Source organism: Canis lupus, chromosome 34, assembly GCF_003254725.2.
Source record: "Canis lupus dingo isolate Sandy chromosome 34, ASM325472v2, whole genome shotgun sequence".
Taxonomy (NCBI): domain Eukaryota; kingdom Metazoa; phylum Chordata; class Mammalia; order Carnivora; family Canidae; genus Canis; species Canis lupus.
Window position 1 is genome coordinate 3686395 of NC_064276.1, and position 16920 is coordinate 3703314.

The 16920-nt window shown below is 49.0% G+C and overlaps 1 protein-coding gene, 1 long non-coding RNA gene and 1 pseudogene across 5 annotated transcripts in view; 1 reads left to right on the forward strand and 2 right to left on the reverse strand.

Moving 5' to 3' along the window:
- Positions 1 to 16920, reverse strand: part of ANKRD33B (ankyrin repeat domain 33B) — an 81850-nt gene that overhangs the window by 19290 nt on the left and 45640 nt on the right. For all 4 annotated transcript variants that reach the window (XR_004811999.2, XR_004812000.2, XM_035710328.2 and 1 more), the window contains exon 2: positions 14214 to 14343. Coding sequence is in view for 2 of the 4 variants with exons in the window: in XM_035710328.2 (XP_035566221.1) it covers positions 14214 to 14343 (130 nt within the window). In the remaining 2 variants the exon portion in view is untranslated. The remainder of the gene's footprint in view (positions 1 to 14213; positions 14344 to 16920) is intronic.
- On the reverse strand, positions 1931 to 2028 carry LOC112662919 (U6 spliceosomal RNA; annotated as a pseudogene).
- Positions 14338 to 15527, forward strand: LOC112662669 (uncharacterized). Its single transcript, XR_003138745.3, has 2 exons — positions 14338 to 14662; positions 15058 to 15527. It is a non-coding gene; the product is annotated as an uncharacterized LOC112662669 (long non-coding RNA).

Consider the following 16920-nt stretch of genomic DNA (forward strand, 5'->3'; position numbering starts at 1 on the left):
ATGCATTGTGGCTTCTTTCCAAAGAGGAGACTATAGCAGGCAGGGAGGGGACAGTGGAGAAACCTGACAAACACGACCTCAGCCTAGTGACCAAGGTGAGCACCAGTGGTGTTAAGTCATGTCAACAGCTGTACTGCCAAAGTCTCTTTGCTTGACCAAACTTTAGTCAGGCTCCTGAACCTTCTCCTAGGCCCATCTGGGCACTTCCTTGGAAAATCAAGTTTCAGCAAGAACTCTGCTCAGTTTGACCAGCACCCCACCCTCCATATCTGATCGTAGTCCTCATTCTCTACACACCCCCAGGGAGATGACGGGTCACCCTGACCTGCCTTCAGCACAAACCCCATTAGCTCAGTTTAGCCACAACTTCTGTTACCCCTGAGTAATTTCCCACCCGCTGACCCCCACCCTGCTCCTTGGCTATAAACTCCCACTAGCCTGTGCCATATTCAGAGTTGAGCCAACAACTCTCCCCCAACCCAAAATCTCATTGTGGTGGTCCCAGCTCCTATTACAGTGGTCCTGAATGAAGTCTACTTTACTATCTTTATAAGTGTCACTGCATTTTGGAGGGGGGAAGCCTGGGTGGCTCAGCGGGTGAGTGTCTGCCTTCAGCTCAGGGTACAATCCCAGGGTCCTGGGGATCAAGTCCCACATCAGGCTCCCCCCACGGAGCCTGCTTCTCCCTCTGCCTATGTCTCTGCCTCTCTCTCTCTCTCATGAACAAATAAAAAAAATCTTTAAAAAAATAAGTGTCACTGCATTTTTTCTTTTAATGGTACCCTTGATAAGATGTGATGAGAATGGTGTTTCTTCCTTGGTCTTCCCCACCTCCCCCAACTTACAACTCTAGTCTAATCATGAGCACACATGAGGCACACCCAAATTGAGACACATTCCACTAACTCCCTGACCAGTACTCTTCACACTGTCGAGACCATAAAAACAAGGAAAGTGGGAGAAACCATCACAGCCAAGAGGAGCCTGCTATTACAGCTGAATGTAATGTGGGCCCCCAAATAGGACCCTGGAACAGAAGGAGGGATTAGAGAAACACTGAGAAAATCTGAGTAAAGAATGGACGAGTTTATGATAATAAAGCATCAATACTGGTTCATTCATTGTGTCAAATCTATCCCACTAATGTAGGATCCCAACAACAGGAGATACTGGGTACAAGTAGATGAGACTCTCTGTACCTTCTTTGCAGCTCTTCTGTGAGTCTAACTATTCTAAAATCAAAAATGTTTATTTTTTAAAAAGGGGATCTATGGGGCACCTGATCTATGGCTCAGTTGATTAAACGTCTGTCCCTGGCTCAGGTCATGATCCTGGGGTCCTGGGATTGAGCCCTGTATCCTGCTTCTCCCTCTCCTGCTGCTCACCTTGCTTGTGCTCTCTCACTCACACACTCTCTCTCAAATAAATGAATAAAACCTTTTTAAAAATAATAAAAAATAAAAAAATAAAGGAAAACCTAGCATAGGGCCCCTTGACAAAAATACAATGTAGGGACAATGATTCTGGGTGGGCAGCTGGCTGTGATCCTGTCCCCACTATACCCAGGACTTCCCCTGGTGGTGGGCACACAGTGAACCCCGTGAGGGCAGGCAGGCAGTGGAAGGCGTGGCTGACATTGTGCGTTCCTAAAGAAGTGAATGGACAGGACTTGATGACCCAACAACAGAAACTAAAAAGCCCAAGATGACTTCTGGTATCACCCCACCAACAACTTTTCAGCTCTACTATATGGTTGGCCAATGTCTTGTTCGCTGAGTGACCATCTGAGGGTGGGAATCCATGATGCCTGCGGTGCCCACAGACAGGCAAGCTTGCCTGGATCCTCCACCCATAGCCCACCTACACTCTGACTCTCTCCCAAACCCCAGATGGAAAATTTTTAATTTGCTCACTGCTTTTTTTTTTTTTTTTTAATATGGGACTTCATGAATTCGTGTGGCATCCTTGCAGTGAGGCCATGCTAATCTCTGTATTGTTCTGATTTAGCATATGGCTGCCTAAGCAAGCACAAACTTTTCCACTCTTAAGTCACCTACCTCCCCCAGCCAACACCATTATCAGGAGATGACACACCTTCTACCTAACAGAAACTACAAAAAAGGGAACCCCCTTAACATTCCCTCGTTTCCCCACAAATTTCCCCACATCCTTAAGCAGTCTTTCCTTCCCTCCTTAGGATAAAAGAAGGGTGACTCTTCTACTTATAAATAGCAATCTCTCCTCCCCTTGCAATGCTTTAAAAACACTCTTCACCCACTTCCATGGAGTATCTGTACTACCGATGACCTCTTCTCTTCAACTTCTCCCTCCTTGCAAATCCACTCTCATCAGATTGCAGCAATGGCCCAAGTTTTTCACCTTGCCCTTCCATCACGTTGGCCAATGGGACATTTAAAGGCATGATGCAAGCAGAAGCTTGGAATGCACTTACTTGGCTAGACTCCCATCTAGCCATCTAGAGAGTCTAGCCATCTTCATGAGAAAAACATGCCCAGGCTTGCCTGATGGTCCCAGGAAGAGGATAAGAAACGTGTGGAGCAGAGCTGGCCCAGCTGAAGTCCACAAGCAGCCCCCAGAACAGGGTCCAGCTCATTCACAAATTTGTGAGCGCAAGCAGTCTAGATTATCCGATCCCCAGCCATTCAATGATGTGTGAACAATAAACATATCTTAAACTGGAGTTTGGGGCTGCTTGTTACACAACAATATCTAACTGGATATGCATGCACAAGGGTATCCCATCTTAAAAAAATAATTATGTATAATTAGGCTGTTCTAACAAACTACCATAGACTGGGGAGCTTAAATAACATATTTATTTCTCATAGTTCTGGAGGCTGGGGAGTCCAACATCAAGATGCCAGCAGACCCAGGGTCTGGTCAGATCTGCTTCCTGATTATCATAGACTGCTGTCTTCTGGTTGGGTCCCTATATGGCAGAAGCAGGGAGGGTACTTTCTGGAGTCTCTTTTCTAAGAGCACTAATTCTATTCCTAAAGCCTCCACCATCATGACCTCATCCCCTCCCAAAAGCCCATCTCCTAATACCATCATCTTGGGGGTCAGGATTTAACACAAGTTTGGAAGGAACATAAACATCCAGTCCATCATAATGACTGATAATGTTCCTATGGACCTGTCTCCCAACTCTAGCCCTGACCCTTAGTCATCCAACTTCTCAGTTCAACTTCCAGAGTCATCCACTCTTGCTCTTGCTACTTACACTCCCCCAATCCTCCTGAAAGTGACTTCCATCAGTCCCCAGTGACCATATTGTAGGAAAACCCAATGAGTCAATTTTCCTCTAATTTGACCTCTCCAGTGTTTACCCCTTGTCTATTCCATCCTTTTTGAAACACTCTTTTCAAGTATATCCAGACTGTTCACCCTTCTGATCTTCCTCCTATCTCTCTGGCCACTCTGTCTCAATTTCCTTAATGAGCTTCTCTGTTCTCTCCTTTCTGAAATGCTGCTGTGCTGCAGATGCATGACGAAGCCCTCCTCTTATCCATACACTCTTCCTTGGTGACCTATCCATTCTCCCAGATGCAGTTATCACCCTAGAACTCTTATCTCTGTCTCTCTTCCTGACTTTCCTATTTTAATATCTTTTGAATGGATATTTCATCTTGAGTGTCCCACAAACAAATCAAACCCAAAACGTATTTCTTCTAAACCTGCTCCTCTCTCCAACGTTCCATATTCAATGATAAACATCACTAATAGAATAGGTTCCCAAGCCAGAGATCTAGGCTTTGTCTTCAGCCCTCCCTTACGTTTGCCCCATCCAAACTATCATGCAACTCTGCCAACCTCCATCTTTTATTTTTTTTATTTTTCATCTCCATCTTTTTTTTTTTTTAAGATTTTATTTATTCATGAGAGACAGAGAGAGAGAGGCAGAGATACAGGCAGAGGGAGAAGCAGGCTTCATGCAGGGAGCCCAATGTGGGACTCGATCCTGGGTCTCCAGGATCACACCCTGGGCTGAAGGCAGGAGCTGAACTGCTGAGCCACCCAGGCTGCCCAATCTCCATCTTTTAAATGCCTTGCAAGTCTATCCTTGTTGCTCCATCCCCATATCTACATCCTGATCTGGTCCACCACATCCCCACTGGGCTACAGCCCCTTTCCTAACCATCCTCCCTGGTCCCATTTCTGCCCTCCCAACAACTCTCCACACTACCAACATGGTAACTCCAAGAAGAAGCTCTTCTGACCAACACTACTACTTAAAGCACATAATGGTTTCTACTTGGGACTTAGATCAAGTCCCAACTCTTTTAATAAGCTAGCTCCTTTTAATGTAATCTAGCCCTACTCCCTGAAAGGTAGAAGATGCCACCCCAAATTATGCTACTTTGACATAGATTATTTTGAACTGAGGGTGGACACAAGAAAAGCTCCCTGCCCTCTTCCATTTGCCTAGAAGCAGGGTAGAAATTTCCAAAGGAGTCTCTCCTTCCCTCTATACCAGGACGGACAAAAGTTAATCACCAAGGCACCTGCAGATCCTCTCAGCCTGGAGATGGCACTAGAGAAATCTACATAACAAACCTTCCAGTCTTTACCTACCAGTCAACCTTCCCACCGAGTGGCATCTCTGGAAGCCAAAAGCTACTTTCCTCTATCCTGTCATTTCTCCAGGACAGGAGATCCCATATAAGCTGGAGTTCTAAGTCACCTCTTTGAGTTACTCACTTTTCCCTGGGTGTTTCCCATGTATACATGAGGTATACATGTCTATAAACTTGTTTTTCTTTTGTTACCCTGCTACTTGATGAGTCATCTATTCCAACGGAGGCTCTTCCTTGGTCCCCCAGGCCTGGATTAGGCAACTGAACCATAATATCCCATGTCCACATTCCCATGTGGCTGTAGATTACCACCACTACAACCCTCAGGACCTTACTCATACATCCAAAACTTCCAACTGACTGCAAACTCAATACATATTTGGTAAATGATAAGATTCAGGGATCACTACCTCTGACTTGGAAAAAATACACTTATCAAGAAGGTTGTCAATTATCAAGCTATAACCCACATTACCTAAAAATTACATGGACGTCATAAGTATTAATTGTTAATTCACTCGACATTTTACTGGATACCAGTCTTAGGTTAAGAATCTCATTTACTCTTTTATTCAAGGGAAGGAAACAGACAAAACACCCATGTTCTTCTAAAACTGAGAAAATGTTACAGAATTTGAGTGGCCTAAAGATTTGACTGGTTCGATTCCAGGTACTTGAAATGTACTTTTCCAAACTAGGCCAGTAGAGGGAACCGTTGACTTTGGAAATGTCACATCAGACTACAGCACTGGAGTCCATAGGTGCTCCCCAAGGGTGGAGGTGTGACTGGGAGGGGGGAGATAGACATAGGGGAGGGTGGGAGGGCCCTACAGACAGGCTTCCCCTTGGTCTTCGGGAGAGGCAGGTGTCTGAATTAACAGCAGGGTAAACTGTTGGGGGAGGGACACTGCAGCAGCCAGTGAGAAGGGCTCAGAAAACTGGAGATTACAGGAATAGGTAAGGCAACTCTAGGAAAGCCCAGAGACTTGCCAAGCTCGAATTTCTTAATTGAAACACTAGAAATCAAGAAAAAGGAAAACATGTCGAAAAATAAAAATAAAAATCAGAATGAAGTCAGGCTAAAATCATGGTCACGTGAGGTAATAACAAAATAAATAAAAATAAAGAGGCATTTAGGGGGCAACTGGGTGGCTCAGTTGGTTAAGTGTCCAACTCCTGGTTTCAGCTCAGGTCACGATCTCAGGGTGGTGGGCTGGACCCCCATGTCCAGATCCTCACTCAGCACAGGAGTCTACTTGAGATGCTCTCTCTCTTCTTCTTCCCCTTCCCCACCCATACTCTCTAAATGAATGAATGAATGAATGAATGAATGAAATCTTAAAGAAAAAAAGAAAGAAGCATTTATTCTTGGCTTTAAGGAGGCCCTCCCCAAATCCGGTTCATGAGCCAAGCCATGCACGGGCAGTCTGAGGCACACCCCCCCCACCCAACCCCTGCCTTCCTACCCCGCACCCCCCAGAGCCTCAGTGCCACTCTGTCCTCTGCAGCGAGCAGCATGCATAATGCCAGGCTGGCCCTCCCTGCATTTCCTTCAGGATTATAAAAATAAGCTCAAGGAATAACAAGTTTCAAGGATGCACCAGAGGTTACTTGTACCCAACCAACCTTATCACCAGTTTAAAAAGACACCTGCTATTCTCTCACTTAGCCACACTCCTGCCCTTCTGCTAAAGAGGAACAAGTGGAGAAGTAAACACACAACTCCACCCCTGAGACTTACTCATTTCCTTGGTTATCTTTCTTTATATTTTGCTTTTGTTGGGGGAGGTAGGATAGAAGTTGGAACTGCTGGCTAAACGAGACCTAGGGATTATTTGAGGGATTTCTTTTCATACATCCTCTCCATTGTAAAGGCCTAATACAGATTCGGTTGAATTTTTATCACACATTAAGTATCTGAAGAGGTTAGACTTTTTAGAGAACACGCGACAGGCAGATCAAAGCATTTGTACCCTAATTCATACTCACAAATGCTGAGTGAATGCCATAGAAAAGAAAGCCAGGACTTTCAGTGCAGGTGTGATATCAAATAATATAAACCTATGGTCGCTTGAAAGTTTCCCTTAACCACACAGATCCTGCTGGGGCTGATGTTGACTAGACCACGTCATTTGGGGTCATTCTGTCACCCTTGCCAGTGACTTGTTTTGGCACAGGGCGTGTGACATAACCCTGGTAGTGAATTATAAATGGAACTCTGTTGGAGGCTTCTGGAAATGTCTTCCTGCCCTAGAGAACAGGACACACAGACACATTCACTCCTCTCTCCCAAGGCCTCCATGTGCTATAGTCTTGGCATCGCGAGGAAAAGGTGACCAGCACTTCTGAGAAGCTGGCCCCCCATCCTGGTGTCATGGGGCAATTCAATGAAGCAACCCCCTAACTGTGGCCTTCAGACACGTCATGTTGCAAAAGAAGACAGTTTCTTCTCCGAAGCCCTGTTTCACTGGGTATCCAGTCAGCTGCACCCAGAACATAACAGATCCTGGCCTCCAATGAGAATCAGGGAAACAATTGCAAACTGTAATCCAAGGACTGGCAAACACTAAGAACTGATCTTTTCCAGGGTTGGCAAGAATACCCTTGGGAACTTGGTGGAAAGCATAAATACGTGAGTTTTTTTTTCCCTAAAGGCCCCTTGGCAGCAGCTATGTAAACATGCATGTCCTGACGAAGCAATTGAGTTCTAAGAATCTATCTGCACATTGCTTCCTCTTCCTTCTCTGCCCAAGGCTGGCCTCGACCCAGCACCGGCCTGTTCTCAGCCCTCAGGTGTCTGGTGTGGCTCAGTTGGGGCCGGGGCAGAAGGAGACACGGGGGTGCTCTCCCCTGCGCCCCCGCCCACCTCCCGCCCCACAGGCTGCCAGCTGAGGGTGGCAGGTGTGCTGAGGGGCAGCCCCCTGCCTGGGCTCCCGCCCCTAACTCTGCCGGCCTCCTCCAGGGACAGAGCCCCTACAATTCGTCCCTCCAGCCCTCTGAGAACACCTGCTGCTCAAAACACCCTGCTCAGAAATGCACCCCCCGCCACTCACTGCAGCACTGCCTGCACCGGCTAGTTCGGAAACCCCTGGAAGGCAGGAGCTGTGTGCCTTGGCTCCCCGTGGTAGCCCTTGGACATGAAGTAATTGCTGAACAAATATTTGCTTTAAAAGAGGATTCTGTACCGAGTGGATGAGTCACAGCTTACTGAACCGCCTCACAGTTACAGGACACAGAGGATGCGGCCAGCGACACACAATCACACTCCAGAATGTGCTGTAGGAAGAACAAGGTAAATCTCATGTCCACAGGTCTATGTGAAAAGATCTCCTAGATCTACTAAGTGAAAAAAATTCGAGTGAAAAGCTCTACAGAATTATCCATGCGCATGTACATAAAAAGCACAGGCACACACGTGTGTGCTTGAAGGGAGAGAGGTCTGGAAGTGTGGGTGGCTGCACAGCGGGAGATTTGAGAGACAGAGGATGTGGGAGAGTGGACTGCGACTTTAAAAAAAAGGAATACTTCTGTGGTTGGTTTTTGTTTTTTGTGTTTTGTTTTGTTTTACTGTAAGCACATATTACTAGACATCTTTTGGAATTAAGAAACCATCATATAAATAAAACTGGTTTTGGAATCGGATTAAAATGGGACACGACCATCTCTAGCTTAAAAACCCAAACAGAGTCTTTCCTGAAACAGTAGGGAGAGGCATGAACTCTAAAATAAAGTCACCTCTTCTTCCCCACCCATACTCTCTAAATGAATGAATGAATGAATGAATGAATGAATGAATGAAATCTTAAAGAAAAAAAGAGAGAAGCTCTTTCTCGCTGCAGTTCCAACTTCTATCCTACCTCCCCCAACAAAAGCAAAATATAAAGAAAGATAACCAAGGAAATGAGTAAGTCTCAGGGGTGGAGTTGTGTGTTTACTTCACCACTTGTTCCTCTTTAGCAGAAGGGCAGGAGTGTGGCTAAGTGAGAGAGTAGCAGGTGTCTTTTTATTTTTTTAAGATTTTATTTATTTATTCATAGAGACACAGCTAGAGAGAGAGAGAGGCAGAGACACAGGCAGAGGGAGAAGCAGGCACCATGCAGGGAGCCTGATGTGGGACTCGATTCCAGGTCTCCAGGATCACACCCCGGGCTGCAGGCGGCACTAAACCGCTAAACCGCTGCGCCACCGGGGCTGCCCAGCAGGTGTCTTTTTAAACTGGTGATAAGGTTGGTTGGGTACAAGTAACCTCTGGTGCATCCTTGAAACTTGTTATTCCTTGAGCTTATTTTTATAATCCTGAAGGAAATGCAGGGAGGGCCAGCCTGGCATTATGCATGCTGCTCGCTGCAGAGGACAGAGTGGCACTGAGGCTCTGGGGGGTGCGGGGTAGGAAGGCAGGGGTTGGGTGGGGGGGGTGTGCCTCAGACTGCCCGTGCATGGCTTGGCTCATGAACCGGATTTGGGGAGGGCCTCCTTAAAGCCAAGAATAAATGCTTCTTTCTTTTTTTCTTTAAGATTTCATTCATTCATTCATTCATTCATTCATTTAGAGAGTATGGGTGGGGAAGGGGAAGAAGAGGTGACTTTATTTTAGAGTTCATGCCTCTCCCTACTGTTTCAGGAACACCTCGACTGCTTGCCTTTCTCCCCGCTTTAATGATGGCTGTGTGTCCCTCTGATGTCTGTCCGGGCTGTGTGGCCTCCCCAGCCTTGAATGGCCACCGAGGGCCACCCCGGTCACCCCTTGGTATGGGTGCCCCCAACACCCAGTTCTCAGCCTGGGTTCCCCAGACCAGCAACTCTGTGGGAACCCCTTGAGAGGCACATTCTCAGGCCCCTCCCCAATCAGTTTCAATCTGAAACTCAGGGGGTAGAGCTGGGCAATCCCTGTTCTAACCAAATCTGCATCAAAACACAGATTAGCCACCACCCCCCCCCATGGGGGGAGGCTCCAGGCTGAGAAGCAGGCTGCGCTCTAAAGTATGGTGCTCACAGGGAGTGGGGCAGCCCGGGAGGGCCTGTCACAACCTTTAGAAACAAATTAGGGAAAAATCTCTTCCTCCCAGTGAGGCGATTAAGACAAACAAGGAAATGCTCTTTAACCAGATTTTTTTAAGGTGAAAAAAAAAAAAACAAAGCAAAAAAAGAAAAAAAACAAACAAAAAAAAACCACCACGTCACCCCTCCTCACCCATATCCCCAGACAATTCAGTTCTAAAGCAGGCCTAGGGTGGGTGTCCCAGGGATCAGAGCCCAGGTGCAGGGAGTGGGTGCCAGGCAGAGAAGAGGGTGGGCCCGGGACCCAGCCGGCAGCATACATAGCTTGAGCAAACCAGTAAACAAGGTAATGATCTAGACACCAGTAGGAAGAGAAAACTTAATGAGAAAGGAGGGACGTCTGGGTGGCTCAGCAGTTGAGCATCTGCCTTTGGCTCAGGGTGATCCCAGGGTCCTGGGATTGAGCCCCACATCAGGCTCCCTTCAGGGAGCCTGCTTCTCCCTCTGCCTCTCTCTGGGTCTCTCATGAATAAGCAAATAAAATCTTGAAAAAAAAAAGTAAGAAAGGGAAATATAGTTCTTTATGAAGATGGAAGAGAACCCATGTACCCATCAAATTAACAATGGTTACCTCCAGGTGACAGAACTAGTGAGAAGCTAGGAGATTTTCACCCTGAACTTCACTGGCTTTCTGTGTTTAACCTGAGCTGCTTATGTGGTTTTCTCCCAAACACTGTATTTTATCGTATCATCAACTTAGTAGACCATCAGCGGTGCCAAGTAGAGAAAGCACCCAGAGCAGCCATCGTCCTGTGCAACCCAGTCTGGTCACAGCCCCAACACCTCTCCGCTACACCCTTACATGTGGGGCCCAGAAAATTAAATACATGCCAGCTTTGGCAATCCTCACGATCTAACCAAGCTATAATCTCACTCCTGTGGGAGGAGAGGCTCCCCCAGGGACCATCGCCTCCCTTGAGGTCACAGTTGCAGGGGCATGAACACAGGTGTCTTGTCCCCTTCTCTGCTTCGCACAGGTGACCACAGAGCAGAGAGAAGGCAGTGGCACTGCCAGAAACCACAGGAGGCCTGCTGGCGGTGGACGCGGGTGCAAGCAGTAGGGGAGGTCAGGCCGGACATCAAGACCTTGGGGAAGTTCAGCCGCAGCCCCAATGCGCAGGGCAGGAGCAGAAGGAAAGGTGGGCTGTGGGCCACACTGAACCGCCAATGCCATTTCCTGCACCCCAGCACAGCAGACAGCAGAGCCACCAGGCCAATGTGGGGGCCACCCTCTACAGACACAGGCTGTGCTGCTCCCCTCCCACACAACTCGGACGTGAGATGACAGGGATGAAGCAGGGATGGGAGAAGCCATTGGGCTGCCCTTAGATTTTTCTTATTCATGAGAGATACAGAGAGAGAGGCAGGGACACAGGCAGAAGGAGAAGCAGGCTCCCCACAGGAGCCTGATGCAGGACTCGATCCCAGGACCCCAGGATCACACCCTGAGCCGAAGGCAGATGCTCAACCTCTGAGCCTCCCAGGTGTCCCTCGCTGGGCTGCCCTTAGCTCCAAATTTCTCCATCTGCACTGCCGGCCCCAGGTCCTGAGCCTGGAAGGGACATGAGCTTCTCCCTTTGCTGGGCCTCTCTCTTCCCCTGAGAGGACCTGTGTCATCTGTGACTTATAATACATCAATCCAGGAAAAGCACAGCCCCTGCGTAAAGGATGAGTGTGATGGAATGAATGGTTGTATCACCAGATTCCTCTGTTGGGCTCCCAACCCCCAAAGCGACTGAGTTTGGAAATAGGGCCTTTGTGGAAGGCATTAAGATTAACTATGGCCACAAGGGTGGAGCCCTGCTGCAAGAGAACAGGTGTCCTTAGAAGAGGAGATACCAGAGACAGATCTCTCTCTCTCTCTCTCTCTCTCTATCACATGAGGACACAGAAGAGGTGCCCCGTGCATGCCAAGAGGAGAGCTCTCACCAGGACCCAAATCCCCTATCACCCCAATCTTGGGCTCCCAGCTTCCAGAACAGTAGAAACAAGCTTCTGTTGTTTAATCCCCCTGGATGTGGGATTTTTGTTATAGAAGCCGAAACAGACTGAGACTTGAGGGATGCTCAAAAAGAATAAAGTAAATGTAATCCAACAAATGGAACAGAAACAAAATAATGAAATAATATACAGGATTTGCCCAAATCTTAGAGTAATACAATGGAGGGGGGGGATGAGACAGAAAGTCGTGGCATGAGGACCAAGTTATTCTATGCCTAAGAGCAAATCTCAGCAAAAAAGAACAAAATAGGGCAGATAGTGTTTCAAAGAGATTAACAGCAATTTCCTGAAAATATACCTAATATAAGTCAAAACAAATGCAGAGAGAAGGAGCTGAGATCTGTATATAGCTGGGGCAGGGGGCTGTTTTCAATGTCAAGGACAAGCGGGGAGATATTTACGAGTCTCACAAGATCAGGGTATCAACAAAGATACAAAAGCAGGCTGGAATCAGACTATTCCCCTGCAACACTCAATGGGAAAAAAAAAGGCAAAGGACAAGTCGTTATTCCTATTATTTTCAGATAGGCAAGAATTCAGAAGGTAGCCCCTGGGTGTTACACCACAGCATGCCCCCCCCCCAGCTACCCCTGAACCCTCTGGTCTGTACCCCAACGGGCACTGGAGTTTGGACCTCCATGCCCTCCGCTTGCTGCTGAGGCCTCTTATGTAGATGTCTCACATCTCAAACAGCCCGAGCACCGAACAGAGCCAATGCTTCTCCATCTATTACTTTACATAAACCCCTTTGCAATTCATCATCCCCTGTCCAGACGCTAGAAGCTCTCCCGGATGCCGCCTCTCCTCCACCATCCACATCACACCACTTTCTGCCAGCTGGTTCTTGCTCCTTCTCTGCCTCTGGGCCCTTGGAGACTATCCAGGCTCCGTCATCACACAGCCAGCCTCGTGGCACTGAATGCATTCCCTCGCATTGCATCTAGACCCTTAATGAGCTGGTCCCTGCTCCCTGTGGGGCCACCTCTCACCTCTCCTAGCCGAATGCAATCTTACTGCCACATCACCAGAGGCGTGCTGGGCTCCCTCTTGGCACCTGGGTACCTCGGCTGCAACAGCCTCCCTCTGACTTCTTCGGCACTCAGGTCAAGTCCACCTCTGCCACAACCCCCTCTTCCATGAGCCCTGTCCTAAACCACACAGCTAGTTGTGGTCCCCAGCACACCCTCCATCAGAGCTCCATCAGATGCCTACTGAGCTGGAGAATTAGTTCAACGTAGAACCGCCCATCACTTGGGTATCCCCAGTTCCCAGGCCGGTGGGAGGCGATGAATGGGGAGCCCATGATCGCTGAATGCCATGCGATATACTCTTACACTCTTGCACTTCAGGACACTATGGACCTCAGCTTTCAAAGCCTGGAGTGCCTCCGTTGGCAAAGCTCTGCACTCTAAAAGCTGCTGAGGTCAACACACTGGCAAAATTGAGGGAGTTCTCCATTTACCCATATTGACCGAAAAGCAGTGTGTATGGACTACTTCCCATTTCATCACAGGAAGATGCTGGCTAGGCTGGGCTCCCTGGGTTCCCTGGGTTCCCTGGATCAGTCACCCGTGCCGGCTTTGACCTAGGAGCCCGTGATGCAAAACGGGACAAGGAGGTCTCTCTTTGGTGGTGGCAGCAGATGGTTTGGGGCATTTTCTCCAGCTCTGCAGCCTTGAGTCTGATACCCAACAGCTCCCAATGACATCGTGAGGTGTCCTGCATTCCACTAATAAGCAAACGCCTTTTCTCCCCAACTCAGCCAGAAGCAGCTTCTTCACAGCTCAGAGCCTGAATGATCCAACAAATTCATCTTGGCAGCCAAGAATTTTCAAAGTGGTCAAGTAACAAACCCACTAAATACCACGAGTACAAACAGAGTGTGGTCCTGAAGGCACAAGCACAGCTTTGTGTTTGTCTCCAAAAATGTCCGAAAACAATCCTAGAAGAGGACAGCCGCGATGCACTCAGCAGACGGAGCAGAAGTGCCACTTCTTGCAATGACCGTCCTGGGCTGAAGCACACGTACTGGGATGTACACGTATACCTGCCAGGCTCTCTCCCTAATGGTCCCGCCGTGTTACACAGATACACCCTCAGCAAGCAGCACCTGGCTTTTCCTTACACCTATAGGTCAAGTGTAAATATGCCTGATACACTATCACTAGTGAGCGAGAGTAGTGAGTTCACCAGCATCTCTCCGTTCCCCATCTCCAACACTGCCTGGGGCGCGATGCTCTAGGTGAAGGGATGACAAGGCTGGGTTTCTGGTGCAACTTCACATTCCAAGACTTTGGACGCAGCAGGGCAAGAGGTGCCCCACGGTGAGCTCTGTGCAAACAAACTCTGCATCGTCCCAAAGGCACAACAAAAATGTGTCCGAGGATGGATCGGCCTCTCCTTGTACCTCTTAATGTAGTAGGACAGATTTCTGGACCATTCCCATCCTAAGGTTTATCTCCTGAGCTGAGTTCACGTGCAGCGTGCCCCCCTCCACCATCCCTCACCTCTTGGCAGCTGCTCCCCGCCAAGGAGGGAAGGAAACGTGGGTCTTACCTGCCTGCGCGGCTGTGATTAGAGCTGTGTTCCCCTCCTTGTCCTGCCAGTTGACGTCAACGTGAGGGCACTCGGCTAAGACCACAACAGTGTCCACAAAGCCGTGGTAGCAGGCGACAATGAGGCCAGTCTAGAAGTGAAGAGGGAAGCGGTCAGAGGGGGCTGAGCCCGAGCATCACCGCTGCACCCCCTGTGCACACAGGGTCTCCCAGGGGAGGGAGCCTGGGCCAGCAGCCAGGTGAACACACAGAACCCCGAGTCTCGGTTCTGGCTGGCAGTTTAGAACCAGCCAGCCATGTGTCCTCTCAACTGTTCCATGCTGACCACGAGAGAGGAAGGACGCCTGGGAAACCTCGGGAAGCAAGGTCCCTGCCCCGTTCGCTTTGCCTTCTAACAGGAGGAAAAACAGCAAACCGCAGACCTGCCAGATGAGTCCTGACCGTGGATTGGTAAGGGGGCTAGGGTAAGGGAGGCTGTGAGTGCAGGGGCGGCGTGGCTCAGTGTCATATAGGGTGCTCGGGTGGGCTACCTGGGAAGGGGACACTGGACAAAGATGGCAAGGAGGCGAGGAAGGGCCAAGGGCCATGGGGGGAGCATCCAGCTGGGAAGCCCGTGGGCCGGAGCCCTGTGAGCCAGAAGGAGGAGGTCAAGGGGGCATCAGAACCCCAGAGGTCACAGTACAAATCCTGAGACAGGTGGCATTTTGAGCAGTCACTTGTCAAGTATCTTCATCAAGTCGAGCAGCTGGATGGAAATAGACTCCAGGACACAGGCCTCGAAGTGGGGAGACCCGTTGGGAGTGGTGGTATAATAAAAAAATATGTGTATCTGGTCTTTGTCCCAGGTTCCTGGCACTCAGCTCTGAAAACCCTCAGAAATCACCAATTCTTACATGCCAGTGAGATGCTTCACTGGGGTGGGAGACAATGCTGGTACCTTCAGGATGGGGGCCAGTCTCTAGAAAGACCGACTACCATGGAAGTAGGTTAGATCTTGCTTCTCTGCACACTCCCAACCCCACCTCCAGGGAGGGGAACGGGCCTGGAGATTGAGTTCAATCACCAATGGCCAATGACTGAATAATCTAGAGCAAATCATGCCTACTTACTGAAAACTTCATAAAAACCCCAAAGCAGTGGGGCCTGAGGGGCTTCTGGGTTGATGAACACATTGAAGTGCTTAGGAGGGTGGTGCCCCCCGGGGAAAAGGCAACGCAAGCGCCAAACCCCTTTCTCGTACCTTGCCCTGAGCACCTCTTCCATTTGGCTGTTCCTGGCTTTTATCCTCTATAATAAACCAATGATAGTAAGTAAAGCGCTTTCCTGAGTTCTGTTATTCTAGCGAACTCTCAAACTTGAAGGGGGGTGTGGGAACCCCCAAATTTGTAGCCAGTTGGTCAGAAGGTAACCCCTGGGGATCCCTGGGTGGCGCAGCGGTTTGGCGCCTGCCTTTGGCCCAGGGCGCGATCCTGGAGACCCGGGATCGAATCCCACATCAGGCTCCCGGTGCATGGAGCCTGCTTCTCCCTCTGCCTGTGTCTCTGCCTCTCTCTCTCTCTCTCTCTGTGACTATCATAAATAAATTAAAAAAAAAAAAAAAAAAGAAGGTAACCCCTGGGTTGGGACCTGGAGTCTGAAATAGAGGAGGTCTGGTGGGACTGGCCCTACACCTCTGGGGTCTCTGCTAACTCTGGATAGTGAGGGTCAGAATTAATCGGATCACTAGAGACCCTGGTGGTGGCCAGAGAAGTGGAGAATTGGTAAGGGAAAACCACTAGTGTCAGAAAAAAACCCATCACAGGGGACTCCTGCAGAGGCTGGCCAGGGGACGATGCAGTCATCCATGAGCCAGGAAGCAAGCCCTCACCAGGACCCCAGATTTCTAGGCTCCAGGATGGTGAGAAATGAATTTCTGCTAGTTGATCAGCCATCCACTTTCATTTTGCTACAGCAGCCGCGCTGACTAAACACTTTGCAACAGGGGCACCAGGGCGGCTCAGTCATGAAGTGTCTGTCTTGGGCTCAGATCATGGTCCTGGTCTGATGGAGCCCCCCATCCGGCTCCCCGCTCAGCAGGGAACCTGCTTCTCCCTCTTCCCTCCGCTCATGCCCTCTCTGTCAAATAAATAAATAAAATTGTTAATAAAATAAAAGACAGGAGAGCAGGAGTGAGCCCAGGCCGACTCTACTTATTTAATTTTTTTTTTTTTTAATTTATGATAGTCACAGAGAGAGAGAGAGAGGCAGAGACACAGGCAGAGGGAGAAGCAGGCTCCATGCACCGGGAGCCCGACGTGGGATTCGATCCCGGGTCTCCAGGATCGCGCCCTGGGCCAAAGGCAGGCGCCAAACCGCTGCGCCACCCAGGGATCCCCCGACTCTACTTATTAAGCGGCTACGGCTTTCAATGTCTCCGATCCCGAGGGTTCACTGCCCCCACCACCCGCCTTCTCCCACCCAACGTGTCTGCTCACTGCTGCACGAGTGGTCCAGAAAACTGGTGACTCCACTTGGTAAGCACCAAAATCTCATTTTTTGAATTCTTTGGATGGAGGTAGTTCTCAAGTATCTGACAATTTCCTGACTTATAAGCAAGGCATGCTGAACACAATGCAGCTTCTTCCTTTTTACATCATTACACTAGAAGCTCATCTTTATTACAGGAAAAAAAAATCCAATAACGGAGAAGGAAAAAACTTATCTAGACA